Source organism: Protopterus annectens, chromosome 3.part1 (genome assembly GCF_019279795.1).
Source record: "Protopterus annectens isolate FY-2018-M chromosome 3.part1, PAN1.0, whole genome shotgun sequence".
Lineage (NCBI taxonomy): Eukaryota > Metazoa > Chordata > Ceratodontiformes > Protopteridae > Protopterus > Protopterus annectens.
Window position 1 is genome coordinate 1,132,024,016 of NC_056732.1, and position 16,146 is coordinate 1,132,040,161.

Below are 16,146 nucleotides of genomic sequence, written 5' to 3' on the forward strand. Positions count from 1 at the left end.
TTGTTCCATACTTCAGTAATAACTCTGCTACTCTATTTCTCAGAAAACATATTGGAAAGGAATATTTCCACATTTTCATACTATTCTATTAATATATTAGATGTCTTAGAATAAAAATGTCAAAATAATAGAATCAGTAACAGTGACAAGAATTATACACAAGGATTCCCAGGTCTGAGAAATTAGCTATCTGCTAATGAAGCAGCATAGCTTACTAACTTCTTTCAAAAGCAGTCTAACTGACCACATGGGCACTCTCCTATACTTTAAGGTATAAACTGGTGGGCAACTTCTTTATGAAAGACAGGTCATATCTTTTTCCCCATATGTAAGAATCTATGAAAAGCAATACAATAAAATAAAATAAATAAAAAGAGAAATACAAGATGGTAGCAAACTCACTTCATTAAACAGCAACCTGTGGTACCTTAGCAGAAATACCTTCAAGTGCTGAGGTGCTAGACATTACTATTTAATAAAGGGGTTCTGGTGCCATATCATATTTTTCTTAATGAAATTTGAATATACAAAAAAGATATGCAGGCTAAAACTGACAAATCTAGAGATATGGAAAAGATGACAAGAGCAAATAACTTAGAGATAGATAAACAACAAAAAACTGTAAGACAGAGAAAAAACTGTAACATTGCATTAGATGAAATTATTAGGATCAAGTGCTGGAGAAGTAATTTTTAAAAGAGTGGGTAATATGACATATAAATATCTGCTGCCTTTTAAGATGGACAGATATCCTATTCAGAATGAAAAAACCATCGTTACTATTGATGGGTAGAAAAGGAAGAAAATAATTTAATACTTTGTTTATAACATGTCACAGCTGAAGACTGACTCTGGCTAAACTTCATTCTTGGAGTCACTTTTAAAGATCCTATGCAGGGCTATGGAACTCAGCATCTGCAGGTAACAAGGCTACCGTGATTCCCAAGGGATTACTAAAAATGTTGCCGTACTGGAGTTTCCATGGTCTGCATAAATAGAGAAACTCTGAGGACATGCTTTATCAAAATGAGGCATAAAATAACCAGTCTTGATGGCTTAAATAACTCAAAGACATTTCTGTCAATGCAGATGCAAAGATGCTCTGTGGAAGAAAAAAAAATGTTTGCACTTAACTTGCACTGTTTTGATCTTCATTGAGAGATTAGCATGAATGAGAGTTCAATGCTAATATCACTGGTTTGCAATAAGGGAACAATTGCCATTTTTTCTTTCTAACTGACTTTAGCCCACAGGTCTACATAGTAATATGTTCTTGTAATTTCCTTATACTACATTTGCCCTACTTTTCCATTTAACACATTCATTTTCCAGTCAGTATTTTCCATTTTTTCTTAGTTTTTCCCCATATCATTTTTTTTTGCCAAAACTCTCTGTATTTTACTTCTAATATTCTTACCACAATTTTGTCCTTTCATACTTTTTATCATTCTAGATTCCTTGAAAAATATGTCCTTCTTTTTCTATTTTTTATACTAACCCCCTCTTTACCTGGTTAACCCGGAACCTGAAATAATAGAAAAACTACCTGCAATAACTATTTTTCCAGATCTTCGTGGAATGCCTTTACCTATCACAAATACCCTAACTTCCCCTAATATAACATTGTTTATTAAGTAATATTTTTTCCTAAAACTAAATTGAAATAGTTTCCATTACCTTCTTTTTCTTATATATTCTTCCACTGTTTATTCATATCTTAATATTCTCTAAATGTTATCCCTAGTATTTCTGTTTCTTACTTAAACAAAACCATGCTTTTTAAAAAACTTTTACTTTTTTCCTTATTTATTCTTGTTCTTACCCAATTTAAATACTTCTTCACCATTTTTACTACCTCTACACTCCATCTTGGATATTTAATAATTCTCACTACATCATCACAATAAGTCACCGTTAAAGGCATATCTGCTTCTTTAATATATTGACTGCTTCTTCCATGTGTTTATATACTTATCCTATAAGCTCATTCATTATGACTGCAGATATCTCACTGCTCAAAGGATGACCTTTTCTGACCCCCCTCTGAATTTTAATCTTCCACTTGCAATATTTTTGGTCTACCCTCCCCATATTTCTCTGATAAAAAAAAAATCTATCACTTCTTGCTCAATATTTTTCTTATGCTTGTACCATTCCCACTTTGTAATTATTTGTTCTGCTATCATGTTTTGTTTCTTAACCTCCTTTCCTAAAAGGATTGATACACCTTCTTCAATTCATTGTACTTACATCATTGTCTCAAAGCCTGTTGTCTTTTTCTATTTTGCTCATATAATTCTATTTCTGTTTATATAACATGCATTATTTTCTTGTATAAAATCCATAATCTCTTTGGTTAAATTCCCATATTTATTTTTTTCTTTAAAATATCTTCTTTCCTCTTCCTCATAATTACCTTATACCCTTTTTATATTATATCTCCCCCTCTGTCCAGCTATTAGAAATAAGTATTGTAGTTATATGTTCTTTCTATAAACATTTAGCCTTTTTGTTGAATTATTTTCTTTTCCAGTCATGATGACATTTGTATTCATTCCAGTGCTTGCCAAACATCCTCATGATCAGAAAATTCTGCTTCACATTTCCTCCTTTTGGTTTCAGTTTTGTTTAAATATTTTCCCTTGCTATAAATTTATCATGATACTGCAATAATTCTAATTGACCATCTTTTATTCTTAACATCTAAAACTGGCACTCTTCCAGATTTCACCAATACATGATCCACTACCTTAGTGTATTCCTGTTTATATAACACTGCAATGTGTGCACATCTGTCTACACTCAGATTGCACATTATTTCCTTCCTCCACAATCTTTACAACTTTCTAGGTACTGTCAAGGGATGTGACTATGTGAACTCTGCAATTTACTTTAAGTTCAGTTAGCATACTTCATTCTTAGTGGATGTAAGAAATACCCAAACGTATTTTATAATTGTTTAACCCAGTTTTATGAAAGAAATTGTTTGTATGCAGTGAATGACCTTGTATCAGCTGTGTGCTTGTTGAACTTTTTTCAAAGACACCTTGAAAAAGCCACAGAATTGACAAAGAAAGTTCTGTTGCTGGCACTAAGATTTGCTTTCTTAGACACTTACCTATATCAGATGTGATTAAATAAATAAATAAAGTGGAAATTTGTGGGTGCTGATAGGGAAGTATGATCAAACAGTGGTGCGAAAATTAACATTGCTACTTCACAGCATTCAGATCTATGTTTCTGTTCCCAGACATGATGCCTTTTAAATTGAATCTGTATATCTTCCCCATGATCATGTTGGTTTTCTCTGGGTTCATTCCACATCTCAAAGGAAGGCTGACAAGTTGATAGGTGAAATACCAAGCCTTCGAATTGCCAGTGTGCATGTGTTGTGCATGTGTGTGTGTGTGTGTGTGTGTGTGTGTGTGTGTGTGTGTGTGTGTGTGTGTGTGTGTGTGTGTGTGTGTGTGTGTGTGTGTGTGTGTGTGTGTGTGTGTGTGTGTGTGTGTGTGTGTGTGTGCATTGTATCTGTGTATGTGTCTTAAGTCTGATTCTTTGTGTGTATATGCTGTGCAATGGACAGGAATCCTGTACAAGATTGATTAAGTCTCTAGCTCACCATGACTATCAGAAGAATAAAGAGAGTATTAGGAAATTGATAAATAAAGATATCATTGAAAAATGAATGAATGAATGAATGAATGAATGAATGAATGAATGGATGAATGAATGAATGAATGAATGAATGGATGAATGAATGAATGCATGAATGGAGTTGATAGCGAGTGGCCCTTGAGAACACACTACATTATAATGATTGATGATTTCTGAAATGTTAGTACACAGCTTTAGAATGCAATGAAAAGTCATGCTACATGTTTATGCTCAATATTATTTTATTTTCCACCAAGAGAAACCACATAAATATCTATATATCCAAAAATCAAGCAGGTCAGGAGAGTCCCTCTTTTCAAACTACATAGTCAAACTCTGGAATGTCTTGCCAGCAGATCTCACCTCCTTACCATCCCTAACAATATGTAAACCATCCTTAACATATGGATCTGCCCTTGCTCTACTCCCTGCTGACAACTACCTAGTTAGTCTCCGCAATCATCTCTCCAATACATCTACACACTTTGCACAATCTCTCATACAATTCCTTTTCTACCTCACATCTACCAGTCTACACCATCTACCATTGAGATACTTGCTAAAAAGATAGTATATCACTAATTCTTGCTTGTTCGATATTTTCTTTAATATTTTGTAAATATGAACCGCTCTTTGCTGCCTGGATGAAAGATAGAACACAATATGTGATTTTTGATATTACTATAATGTAAAGCCTCTCTCTGTGAGTCTTTTTTACAAAAATGTATAAAATACCACTAATGTCCTGATGTTTATAACACATAATTACAGATTAATACTACAATATGCATTATTGATAGTTAGCCTTGATGATTTGTACAGGGTACATCTATGTATTAAGTTCAAAATATTCCTACTAAGCATTTGTTGACTTGTATTACACATTTATTGTTCCTTACTTTTGTATTTTACTGTTCTAATTGGAGCTTTTCCCCAGGGCCTCCACTGAAAAAGGACGTGTCCAGTTGGACTTTCCCAGTAAACAAATGTAAAATAAATAAATAAAATACATTTTGTATTCCAAAATACTGTGGAAATTTACCTTAAATTCTAGATTTATAATAGTACTCATACATGCATACATATATATCTATCTATATCTATATATATATATATATATATATATATATATGGATGTACTTCATTTAGCCGAAGAACCACAACACTGATATACTAAACATCGAGATGAAAACAGCAAAATCTTACAATGTCGGAAATTCATATTATCGTACCTTAAAATATCGCACTCCAGTCACTAAAGCTGTGCAAACTGTAAAAAGGGGGGTAGGCCTTTAAGACGTTCTGTTCAAAGAAAAAAAACACAGTATGTCAAATGTTACTTTTGCAAGCCTAGATTTCATCAGACATCTCTATAACATAACACTTTCACAAAAAGGTATACCACTGCTAACAACAGAATGTAACTATGTACACTAAATGGAGATTGCTCTAAACTTAACTGAATAGCTGTCTGTTTAAAGACAGCATACACAAGTAAAGCATACCTTTTCAATGCATTGATAAAGAGTACATGTGACTCAAAAACTTGGCATTTTATGTAAAGTATTAAATTCTCGTACTGACAGAGACTTTGGACCACTGGTTTTGTGGATTACACACATATTTATGCAACTCTCAGACTAGTGATAAATAGACAGTGGCTGACAAAGTTTCCTGAAACACAAAAATGTTCAGGTGAATGACCACATTCTATCAAAGTTACTCATTTAAAAAACTGTGACCTTCGAATGTAAGGAATGACTATATATATATATATATATATATATATATATATATATATATAGGGTGTACCCAAAATGATTGACACAACATAAAATCAACACTAAAAAGACTGAAAATTAGTAAGACTATACTGAAAAATGTGGAAACACAAGATTCTCACAAAACTGAACTTATACTATGGCGGGGCTTATGCCCTTTCCCACTGCTATACAACCTCAGAATTGACAAATATAATTATCACTGCATCTGGGGGTGCAGCCTCCCCTGCAAAACATTGAAAAATGTGTTCCTAAGTTGTCAGATTTTTCAAAGGTTTTCTGTTTGCTTTTATTTTGTCACATTTTTCAACTATGTTGCACACACTCCCACATATATATATATATATATATATATATATATATATATATATATATATATATATATATATATACAGATATAGTCATATGCACTCAGATTTGCAAACAGCTGGCAATACCAGCTTCTCATTTTGTCCTTACAGATGATGATGTGTTTGTGAGTTGGGTTAATTATATTCTTATTTTAAGTTTTCATATCTTTCTGAAAATAAATTTCCAGCATAGAATTTCTAGGTTTAAAGCAATGCAAGACTCCCCTTTTATGTTCGAAAAGATTTATCAGTGCATCTAAAGTCATATCAGGTTTGATTTCAAAGGGATAGCTGTGTAGTGTCTGTCATAGTGTGACCTTGTTGTTGATGCATGCGTATAACTTTACTGTTCAGACAAATATTGCAAACATTGAGTACAGCTTAGGGGTATTATGTGCTACAGACAATGTTACTGTTGAGCATTTGGGGGCATATTGATAGTTTAAAACTATTACATCTCATTGGTAACAGAAGAGATTAAAAACAAGTAAAATAACCATTTCTAGACTAATGGTACAGAGGCAGAGTCACTAGTAATGTGGATAGGGGAAAGGATGTAATGACTGATAGCCAACTCTTCTATTGTAGGGGCAGGGTAGATGAGCCTTATGACTTATTACATCTGGTGGAGATCAGAAGCCTTGTAGGTCCTTTCAAGTTCAACAGTGGGTTGGCAATGACGTGCTGACATCATTACACTAGCTCTTTCTATAGACAGAGAAACATGACTGACCTTTGCCAGTATAGTGACACCTGGCATCATGCTGACAACTCCCCATAAGATCCCTTGTTTCTTGGGAATAAGCACTGACTAACCACAAGGTTGACTTCCTAAGGATAGCAAAGGGTCACATCTGGACACACCAAGTAAGGGGTTGCCACAGCAGAACTCCAGTCCGCTAATGATTGTCAATAGATTTTTATGAAACGCCGAGGTGCCAGCTCGATGCCCAACCTTCAATGAAGGCATGCCCATTTACGCATGCATGTCTTTCAAATACTACCCAACCGGGGGGAGGACATGCAGACTCCACACAGAAGGCACTCCCAAGCCAAGCTGAGAATTGAACGGGAGAACCTCTTGCTGTGAGTTAACATCGCTACCGCTGTACCACTGCAGAACATAGAATATAATCTGAAAAGTAAAGCATTTTTTTCACAAATCACTACTCTGAAACTGAGTTAAAGAATGTATAATTAGTAATTTGTTTTATTTTCATTTTAGGTGATTATGGTACAATTCACAGCCCATCAACACCTATTAAAGATTCAGATTCAGATCGGTTGCGACGAAGTTCAGATGGGAAATCACGCGGGCGTGGAAGAAGGAACAATAACCCCTCTCCACCTCCAGACTCTGATCTTGAGGTAAGATAATTATAACAAAAGAAAAAATGAAAGCATGTCAAATCAACATGAAAGTCAATTAGTATATGTATAAGCAAATATTACAACTGCCTATGCATTTAAAAATCTGCAATAGTTTTTGATGTGTAGACTGAAATAGCCTAGATGTGTAAAAACATTAAGGCAAAATCTAGTAGCCATAGCACTTTAAATCATCATTTGGCTTGATCAATATTCTGACTTGGCTGTTGATCTGGGTATGTAATTCAGCACTATATTGACATGTGTCCCTAGAAAATACAGACAATCAGTTCAGCACTATATTGACATGTGTCCCTAGAAAATACAATCAGTTCTGCGAAAAATTCTTTGCCAAATTTGTTTTGCTAAATTTTGTTTGATCAAACAAAAAAAATCTATTCAGGGAACGCAATCCTTGCTCTCATTTAATATCACATGCCCTGGTGTTATAAAACTTTGGGGTAGGTTATATTTGTACTGGTAGATAGGCTTGATGTTTAGCTTAAGAACTCAAAGTTTTGTGAATCATATTTCTTGGAATAATGCATTCATTTTTCATGATCCCTATCACTGTTAATAAAACCGTGCAAATGTTACACTTCAAAGGAGAGTAGCCAAAGCAAAAGGCAATTGGATTTAAACAGTGAAGGCATACATATACATATAGATAGGTTCATACGTTTATGCTAGGCCAATGACCACTGGGACCATTACAAGCTTAGCCATGCAACCCAAATGTCTTTCATGAGTTATTGTGCTTTAGTGGTTATTATAAGGGGTATATGTTAGCTACGACATGATTTAATTACTGCCTCTGTCCATCAGAGACATAGGTGCCAGACCAAGGGTGCATTTCTTGTTCCTCACCTACTGGTCCAGGTTGCACTTTAATGGGGTTATGGAAGGGTTTTAATTCACATAACTGAGAAGCCTGTTCCAGAGAATGGGAATTCTTTGAGACACATACCTGTCCCTCCAACATGTCCTTTTTATATTATAAGCAAAATGTAATTCCTTGGCTGTAGTAGTTCTGACTCTGTTAATTTTGTGGATAAATAAAAGGTCTATCAGAGTAGGATCCATGGGTGCCTGGTATGCCAGGCATAGATTACCTGGCAACAATCTATAGGAAACAGACTACAGAGATAGGGCTTTGAGGTGATCCGCATAGGACATTTTTTTTACTCTCTGTAATTTTTTTTCTTTTGTGATAAACCTCTGAGGACATTCCAGTTGTTGTATGTGCTTGGTCAGGTACTTACCAAAGGGGGTGTTATACTCACTGGTGAGTCAGATGAGGACTGAATAAAGTGGCTCTATAACCTCCCTAGACCTGGATGCCATGCCCTTACTTATAAGTTAAATGACATAGAATGAGTTTCTTACTACCTTAGAGACATGTTGGTTGAAAGCCAGGTTACTATCAATATGTATCCCCCAAGTCCCTGACTACTGACTCTATTCTTAGGGCTGTTAAAACAATGAGGTAGTTTCCCTGGGGTTGACAGCTTCCCAAAGGTACTATTTTGCATTTCTTGGCAATGAGTTTTAAATCATGGCTTTGGCACCAGTCATTTGTCTGTGTTAGGCCTTTCTGCAAGATGGTTGTGTCTTGGGGAAGTTTAATGACTACTCCTAGTTTGCAATCATAGGTTCATAGGTAGGTACTAGGCTATCTGCCCAAGGGCATTTTTAAGCCTAGCCAGAGTGTGTTGGCTTTTGCCGCCCCATTGATTAATTAACTGAGCCTCTGTCAAGCAGAGCCAATGAAGTGATCCCAGGGGTGTATTTTCTGTTACCCATCCACTTGTCAAGGCATCCCTTGAAGAGTGTTAGTGGCCTAATGTAGTTAGGAATTTTGTTCCAAAGCATGGGGAGTCTCTGTGACAGGAATCTATCCCTCCAGCATGTTCTATTTATTATTGTGGTGAGGTTTAGCTCACTAGAGCGCATGGCTTGCAGTGACTTGGATTTTTTTAGGTGGAGCATGTCCATCAATTCTGAGTTGGACATGGCTTTGTAAGTCAGGCAGAGATCACCTCTGAGTAAACGATATACCACTGAGTACAGCTTTAGTTTTTTCAGTCAGGCTGCATAGGACACATGTTTGAGAACAGTAATCCTCTTGGTGAGGTACTTTTGTGGTCTTTCCAGCTGTTGGAAGTGTCTTGTGAGGTACATCCCAAATGGGGCGTTGTGCTCTATGATGGGTCTGATGAATGATAAGTAGAGGGGCACTATAACTTCTTTATTTCTAGATGCGAACCCCTTAGTAATTAGATGGGCCACATAGAAGGATTTCCTAACTATTTTGGCAATATGATTGTCAAAGGAGAGATTACTATCTACCTGGGTTCCCAGATCTCTTATTACCTCTTCTGTATTAAGGGGGCTGCTGCCTATGTGGTAATTCGTGGGGGTTTTGTTTTTCCCAAACGGGATGACTATGCATTTTTTGGCATTTAGCTTGAGGCCATGACTTTGACACCAGGTGTCTGTCTCAGTAAGGCCTTTATGAAGGATGTCAGTGTCAGCCGGAGAGTCAGTTATGGCTCCCAGTTTGCAGTCATCGGCAAACTTGTTTAGCCATAGTCCTCCTGTGTTTGCCTGCACTTCTGAGAAATATATGCCAAACATTAGGGGTCCCCGAACTGAGCCTTGCAGGACACCACTTGTGACTGGTTTAGAGTTGGACATGGAGCCTGCTATTCTTACCGTGTGAGTTCTGTCTGTAAGCCAGTTGGCAACCCATCTTGTGACGTAGGGTTTTATGTTTAGGCTGGTGAGTTTTTCTATAATACCCAAGTGAGGAATGGTGTTGAACACCTTGGTGAGATCAAGGTAGGCTGTGTGAACCACCTTTCCCTCATCTATGGCCTTGGTGACTGTCTCAATGAAGTTAACCAGGTTTAGTAGGCATGATCTGCCCTTAACAAAGCCGAACTGGGTCAGGTCAAGTGTTTGGAGGTTCCCAATGTCTTTGTTAATGAGTTCCATGATGATGCGCTCCATAGCCTTGCAGACCAGGCTAGTCAGGCTTATGGGGCAATAGTTACCAGGGTCAGTTGTGGCCCCTCCTTTGTGGAGCAGAATAACCGTTGCACCATTCTATGGGCACGTTGCCTGCGGAGAGGCTGAGGCTGAACGCGTGTTTAGGTTGGGGGTTTGTTCGTTCTGTAGTTCATGCAAGATGCAGCCTGGGAGACCATCTGGCCCCATTGATGCTGTGTTTTTGGCTTTTAAAAGGGCTGTTTTCACCTGTGATTCTGTGATTTCCGGGACACAACACTTTTCCGGTATTGTTGTGGGCCCTTTTGAAGGTGAGAGGGAGGTGAAGTTTGCACTGAATCTATCTGCCTGGATGTTGGCAATATCAGTAGGTTCAGTATATTTTGTGCTATTTTGCACTAGCACAGAGCTTACAAACAGTCCTGGATGCAGCAAATCTGTACCTGGACTAGACTAGTTATGGGAAAGATGGGGATCAAGCGCAAACACGGGCTTTAAAACCAGAAAGTTGAGACAGATGGAAAAAACTGCCCAAACAGCCAATAAACTACAATTTCTGGGCCAGACATTTGCAAACTTGGTTATTCAGAGGGCCTTGACATTGACTTCCATGAAGTAGATTCATAAATTCATAGATTCACAGACTCTTACTAAGCTAACAATCTGTTTAGGCCTTTCTAAGCCTAGCCAAGTTTTTCCAAAAGAATAATGATTTCCTGCATCCAAATAGGACATTGAGGGCCAGGTATTAATAAGCTACCCCTGTCCATAAGGACATGGGTGCCAGGCCCAGTGAAAATTTACTATTCCCCATCCAATTTCTAGGTTGTGCTTTGTTTAAGTCACAGACAAAATTCAGATCCCTAGACCTTGTATTTCTAGTACTCTTTGACTTATGAATATATAGGAGATTCATAAGTGTGGGGTTTGTGGATGCCTTGTAAGCCAGGTATAGATCACCTCTCAGCAAACTATAAGAGACTGAGTAGAGGGAAAGGGCTTTAAGGTGCTCTTCATAAGGCAGGTTTGTTACACCTTGTGTTCTTTTTGTAAGGAACCTTTGAGGTTGCTCTATTTGCTGAATATTCCTGGTCTGGTACATACCAAAGGGAGCAATGTATTCTGTGATTCATCTGATAAGGGCAGAGTACAATGGGACAGTGACCTCTTTGGACCTAGATGCCATGTCTTTACTTATAAGTTGTACAAAATAAAAGGACTTCCTCACCACTGTGGCCATGTGGTGGTCAAAGGTAAGGCTAATGTCTACATGTATATCCAAATCCCTGATCACTGGTTTGACTTTTCAACATTGACATTAGCAGGAATGGTTGATTTCCCAAAAGGTACAATTATGCATTTCTTAGCATTGAATTGAATACAATGGGTTTGTTACCATTTGATAGTTAGAGAGATAGACTTTCTTGAAGAATGCTAGTATTTGCAGGGGAGTCGATGATACTCCTCTTCTTGCAGTCATCTGCAAACTTAGTCATCCTTAAGCATTCAGCATTTGCTTTCATTTCAGAGAAATAGATATCAAAATGGAGTGGGCCCCTACTCCACTAGTGACTGGCCTCTTGGTGGAGGTAGCCTCACCTCTTTTGACCTTCTGGGACCTATACAATATACAAACAAGGCAATCCAAACATCTCATCAACATAATCCAACACCTAACAACCATACTCCTATCTGGAGATATACACCCTAATCCAGGCCCAAACACTACTTCCCCTACATCTAAATCCATCCTATTTGCTTCTCTAAATGCCCAAAGCATAGTTAACAAAATCCCCAATCTCCATGCCTGGCCTCTCAACAACAAACCTGACATCCTAGCTATTTCTGAAACCTGGTTAAAACCTCACATAAAAGATATTGAAATAGTGCCACCAATCTACTCTATCATCAGAAAAGGCAGGGCCCACAAGAAGGGTGGTGGGGTAGCTCTACTCTACTCATCCACCCTGTCCATTACTCCCTACAACAAACCCATTCCTCACTTCTCCAATGCTGAATTAGTTCTAGCTCTGTTTCAATTAAATAAACACAAACAAATTTGCATATCCTCACTTTAGATCCCCCCTGGAGATAATACCTCTGTACTTGAGGATATCCTATCCTGGCTTTCTACCAATATCAGTAATGAAACCATTCTCATGGGAGACACAAATATCAATTGGTCTTCCATTAATTCTCCTACACACCCCCTAAACATCAACCTATATAAGTACTCTCAGCTAATCTAACTCACTACCAGGCCCTCTAAAGACTTCTCCAGTGGCAGTACCCTAGACTGGATATTAGTCTCTCACCCCCACTACTACACTGATAGTGGAACTCTTCCTGACTCCCTCAGTGACCACCTTCCCATTTTCACTAGACGACTTCCATCTCCATTACATGTAACTCATAATTACATCAGCACTCGGAACCTTAAAAACTTCAACCCAATAACCTTCTCAGACTCCCTAAAATCAATAAACTGGAACCCCCTAAAAACACTACCCTTGGACAATGCTGTTGCACACTTCAATACAACTTTCCTTAAACTACTGGATAGTCTTGCCCCCATAAATACCAAAAGAATACGAAACAACTCCGCCCCCTGGCTAACAAAAAACACACTAACTGTCATGCGACTTAGAGACAAAACTTGGGCACAGTACCAAAGATGCAAAACTCCAACCACCCTTAATGAATTCAAAACACTCTGCAATTCCGTAAAAAACTTATCACAGCAGATCGACAGAATTACTTCTCCTTACTCCAAAACAACCACAAAACCAATCCTCAAAAATTCTGGAAAGGCATCACTACCCTCCTAAAACCTGGCACAGCAGAAAACCCAACCCCAGACCCAAATGCACTAGATATAGATCTGGCTACCCAATTCAACTCTTTTTTCATAGACTCTATTACCAAACTAACCTCATCCTTCTCTAATAACACCTCACCCCCTGCTTCTGCATCCCCCCTCTTGTCATCCCCTTCATCTCCAATCACTCAACTCCCACCATTCTCCCTAAAACCCATTCCTACTTCTACCATAAGAAAACTCCTACAAAAACTAAAACCATGCACCAATGCCCCCGATAACATTCCCTCATCCTTCCTCAGCATAGCTGCCGAAGCCATTGCCTTCCCCATCAGCATCCTAATCAATCGTTCTATCCAAGAAGGGCTTGTACCCAAACTCTGGAAAAGGGCATTCATCATTCCCCTGCACAAAGGAGGCAATAATAACAATATTACTAACTTTCGTCCTATTGCCATCCTCTCTCCTATATCAAAACTTCTAGAGAAATGTATTCATCTTCAACTCCTTCCCTATCTCTTAGATAATAACTTACTAACTCCCACACAACACGGATTCAGACCCGGCCACAGCACCATGACTGCCCTCCTTTCCTTCCTGGAAACTGTAAATAAAGCCAGAGATTCTGGCTCTACTGTATCTACGCTCTTTCTTGACCTCTCTAAGGCCTTTGATACTATCTCTCATAACCTTCTCCTAACTAAACTATCTAACCTAAACCTATCCCATTCCTCTCTCAATTGGTTCACCAGCTATCTCTCCAACAGGCAACAAGCTGTCAAGTGGAAAAAAGCCATCTCCTCTTTCCTTAACACACCCACTGGTGTCCCCCAAGGTTCCATTTTGGGTCCTCTCCTTTTCAATATATTTATAAATAATTTCTTCCACTCAATACCTCATGCTAAACTTATTCAATATGCAGATGATTCCACAATTATCTGTTCAGCCACATCCATCCCTGCTCTCTTAAAACTGACTCAAGACACCTTTTCTACCACAGGACAGTGGATGATGGACAATCATCTAGCACTCAATGCATCAAAAACCAAACTTATGGTATTTACCCCCTCAAAAACCAACACCATTGATAGAAAACTATTTTCCATCACTAGCCAGAATAACACACCTCTTGAACTGGTATCTGAAACCAAACTACTAGGAGTCCAGATTGACGACCAGCTTAAATTCAATAACCACCTACAACTAAACATAAAAAAACCCCACCAAAAACTTGGCATGCTCTATCGACACAATCGATTCCTCACTACATCTACTAAGCTCACTCTTGCTACTACATTTCTCATCCCTTCCCTCCTTTATGGTGCCCTCTGCTAACAAACCTACAATCCTCTCTCAAAACAAAACTGTCCTCTTGTTATAATAAAATTGCCAAATTTGCAACTAGCCACAAATCATCTACCCATCACTGTGTATCTCTCCACAAACTTAACTGGCTAGAGCTTCCCAACCATCTCTCCTATACTCAGCTTACTTTTGCTCATAAACTAATTTTTCAGCCCTCCCTCTGTCCCTCTCTCAGCTCTACCTTTAAAATGCACCTGCCACAAAGACTCCTAAGATCTAATAACCAAAACCTAATAGAACTGTACAAACCCCGTCACTCTCCAGGACAAAACCTCCTGTCCTTTGCAATGGCACGCCTATGGAACTCCCTTCCTCCCTCCATCCGTATCACCACCAACCTCCCTGCTTTTAAAAAATCACTGCACTCACATCTAACATCCTCATGGGAATGCTCCTGCTCCCACCCCTCCTAGCCTATTCTTCACTTCCTATGGGCAGCTTTACCATATATTACCAGACACCGAATAATAAGCCAACTGTAATGACATCTTATAATTCTTTTATTCTACTATTTCACTCAAGAAACTATATATTTACTGCAGCAATGCTTTGTTTTTCTACAAAATGTAACCTTAACATTTTTATTATACCTGCTTAAATCTTAGTGTTTCTACAAAATGAAAAAAAAAAAAAAAAAAATTCCTTTGTAAATGCTTAATCTTTGTTCTGTCTTGAACCCACAAATTACCACAATTGTAAACTGCTGTAGTCTTTTTTGTTTACCAATGTTTTAAAGCTTTGTCTTTAACTTACAAATGATTGAAATTGTAAACTGCTGTAATCTCTTTTGTAACCTTTGTTTTGGAGCTTTTCTCCCCAGGACTCCATTGAAAACGGGTTCTTATTGGCCCAATGGACTATCCTGGTAAACCAACTGCAAATAAATAAATAAACCAACTGCAAATAAATAAATAAATAAAATGAGTGAGTCAGTTGACTATCCAGTGGGTGTTAAAAGGGTTTATACCTAAATTAGTGAGCTTGTCTATAATGCCTGAGCCAGGTATTGTATCAAAAGCCTTGGTCAGGTCAAGGTAAACCATGTGCACAGTCTTACCTTCATCCAATGCTTTGATTACATTCTCAACATCCACTAGATTTAATAGGCTTGACCTTCCTTTAACAAAGCTAAACTTTGATGAATTCAGTGTTTGCAGGAGACCTATGTTCTCATTTATTATGTCCATGATGATTCTTCCCATGGCCTTACATACGAGGCTGGTAAGACTTATGGGCCTATATTTACTCATATCAATGGTTGGACCTCCTTTGTGCAGAGGAATGACTGTAGCCATCCTCTATTCATTAGGCACAAAGCCTCCATTTGAAAAGTTGTTCAAGTAGACCAGAGAGGTCGTATTTCATGCTATTTAGTAAACATCCCGGGATGTTATCTGGACCCACCAATGCAGTGTTTTTGACCTTGGAAAGTGCATTAATGTCCTGTTCTCTAGTAATGGTTGGAGGGGATTGTGTTATGTGGTATTTCTTTTGGACTATCATGGAGGGGTGCAAAATTGTCACCATACTGATTGTTGAATGCACAAACACATTTGACTGCAGTGAGAATAGAACCCCTACCTAACTATTTACAGAGCACAGTACTTAACGCAAATGCCACAGCACAAGTTTGCCAAGACTAGTACAGGAGGGGACCCAGCATAGACCCTCAAGGAACTCCACTGGTGACAGGCTTGTTAGTGGAGGTGGTCTCCCCAATCTTAACTTCTTGGGTCCTATCTGTGAGCTAGTTGACTACCCACCACATTACATAGGGGTTTATGCCTAATTCCTTGAGTTT

General features: G+C 38.1%; 1 protein-coding gene across 9 annotated transcripts in view; it reads left to right on the plus strand.

The window, feature by feature from the left end:
• EYA1 (EYA transcriptional coactivator and phosphatase 1) overlaps window positions 1-16,146 on the plus strand; it is a 398,871-nt gene that overhangs the window by 150,543 nt on the left and 232,182 nt on the right. For all 9 annotated transcript variants that reach the window (XM_044067272.1, XM_044067274.1, XM_044067271.1 and 6 more), the window contains one exon: window positions 7,011-7,153. In XM_044067272.1, the coding sequence (XP_043923207.1) occupies window positions 7,011-7,153 (143 nt within the window). The remainder of the gene's footprint in view (window positions 1-7,010; window positions 7,154-16,146) is intronic.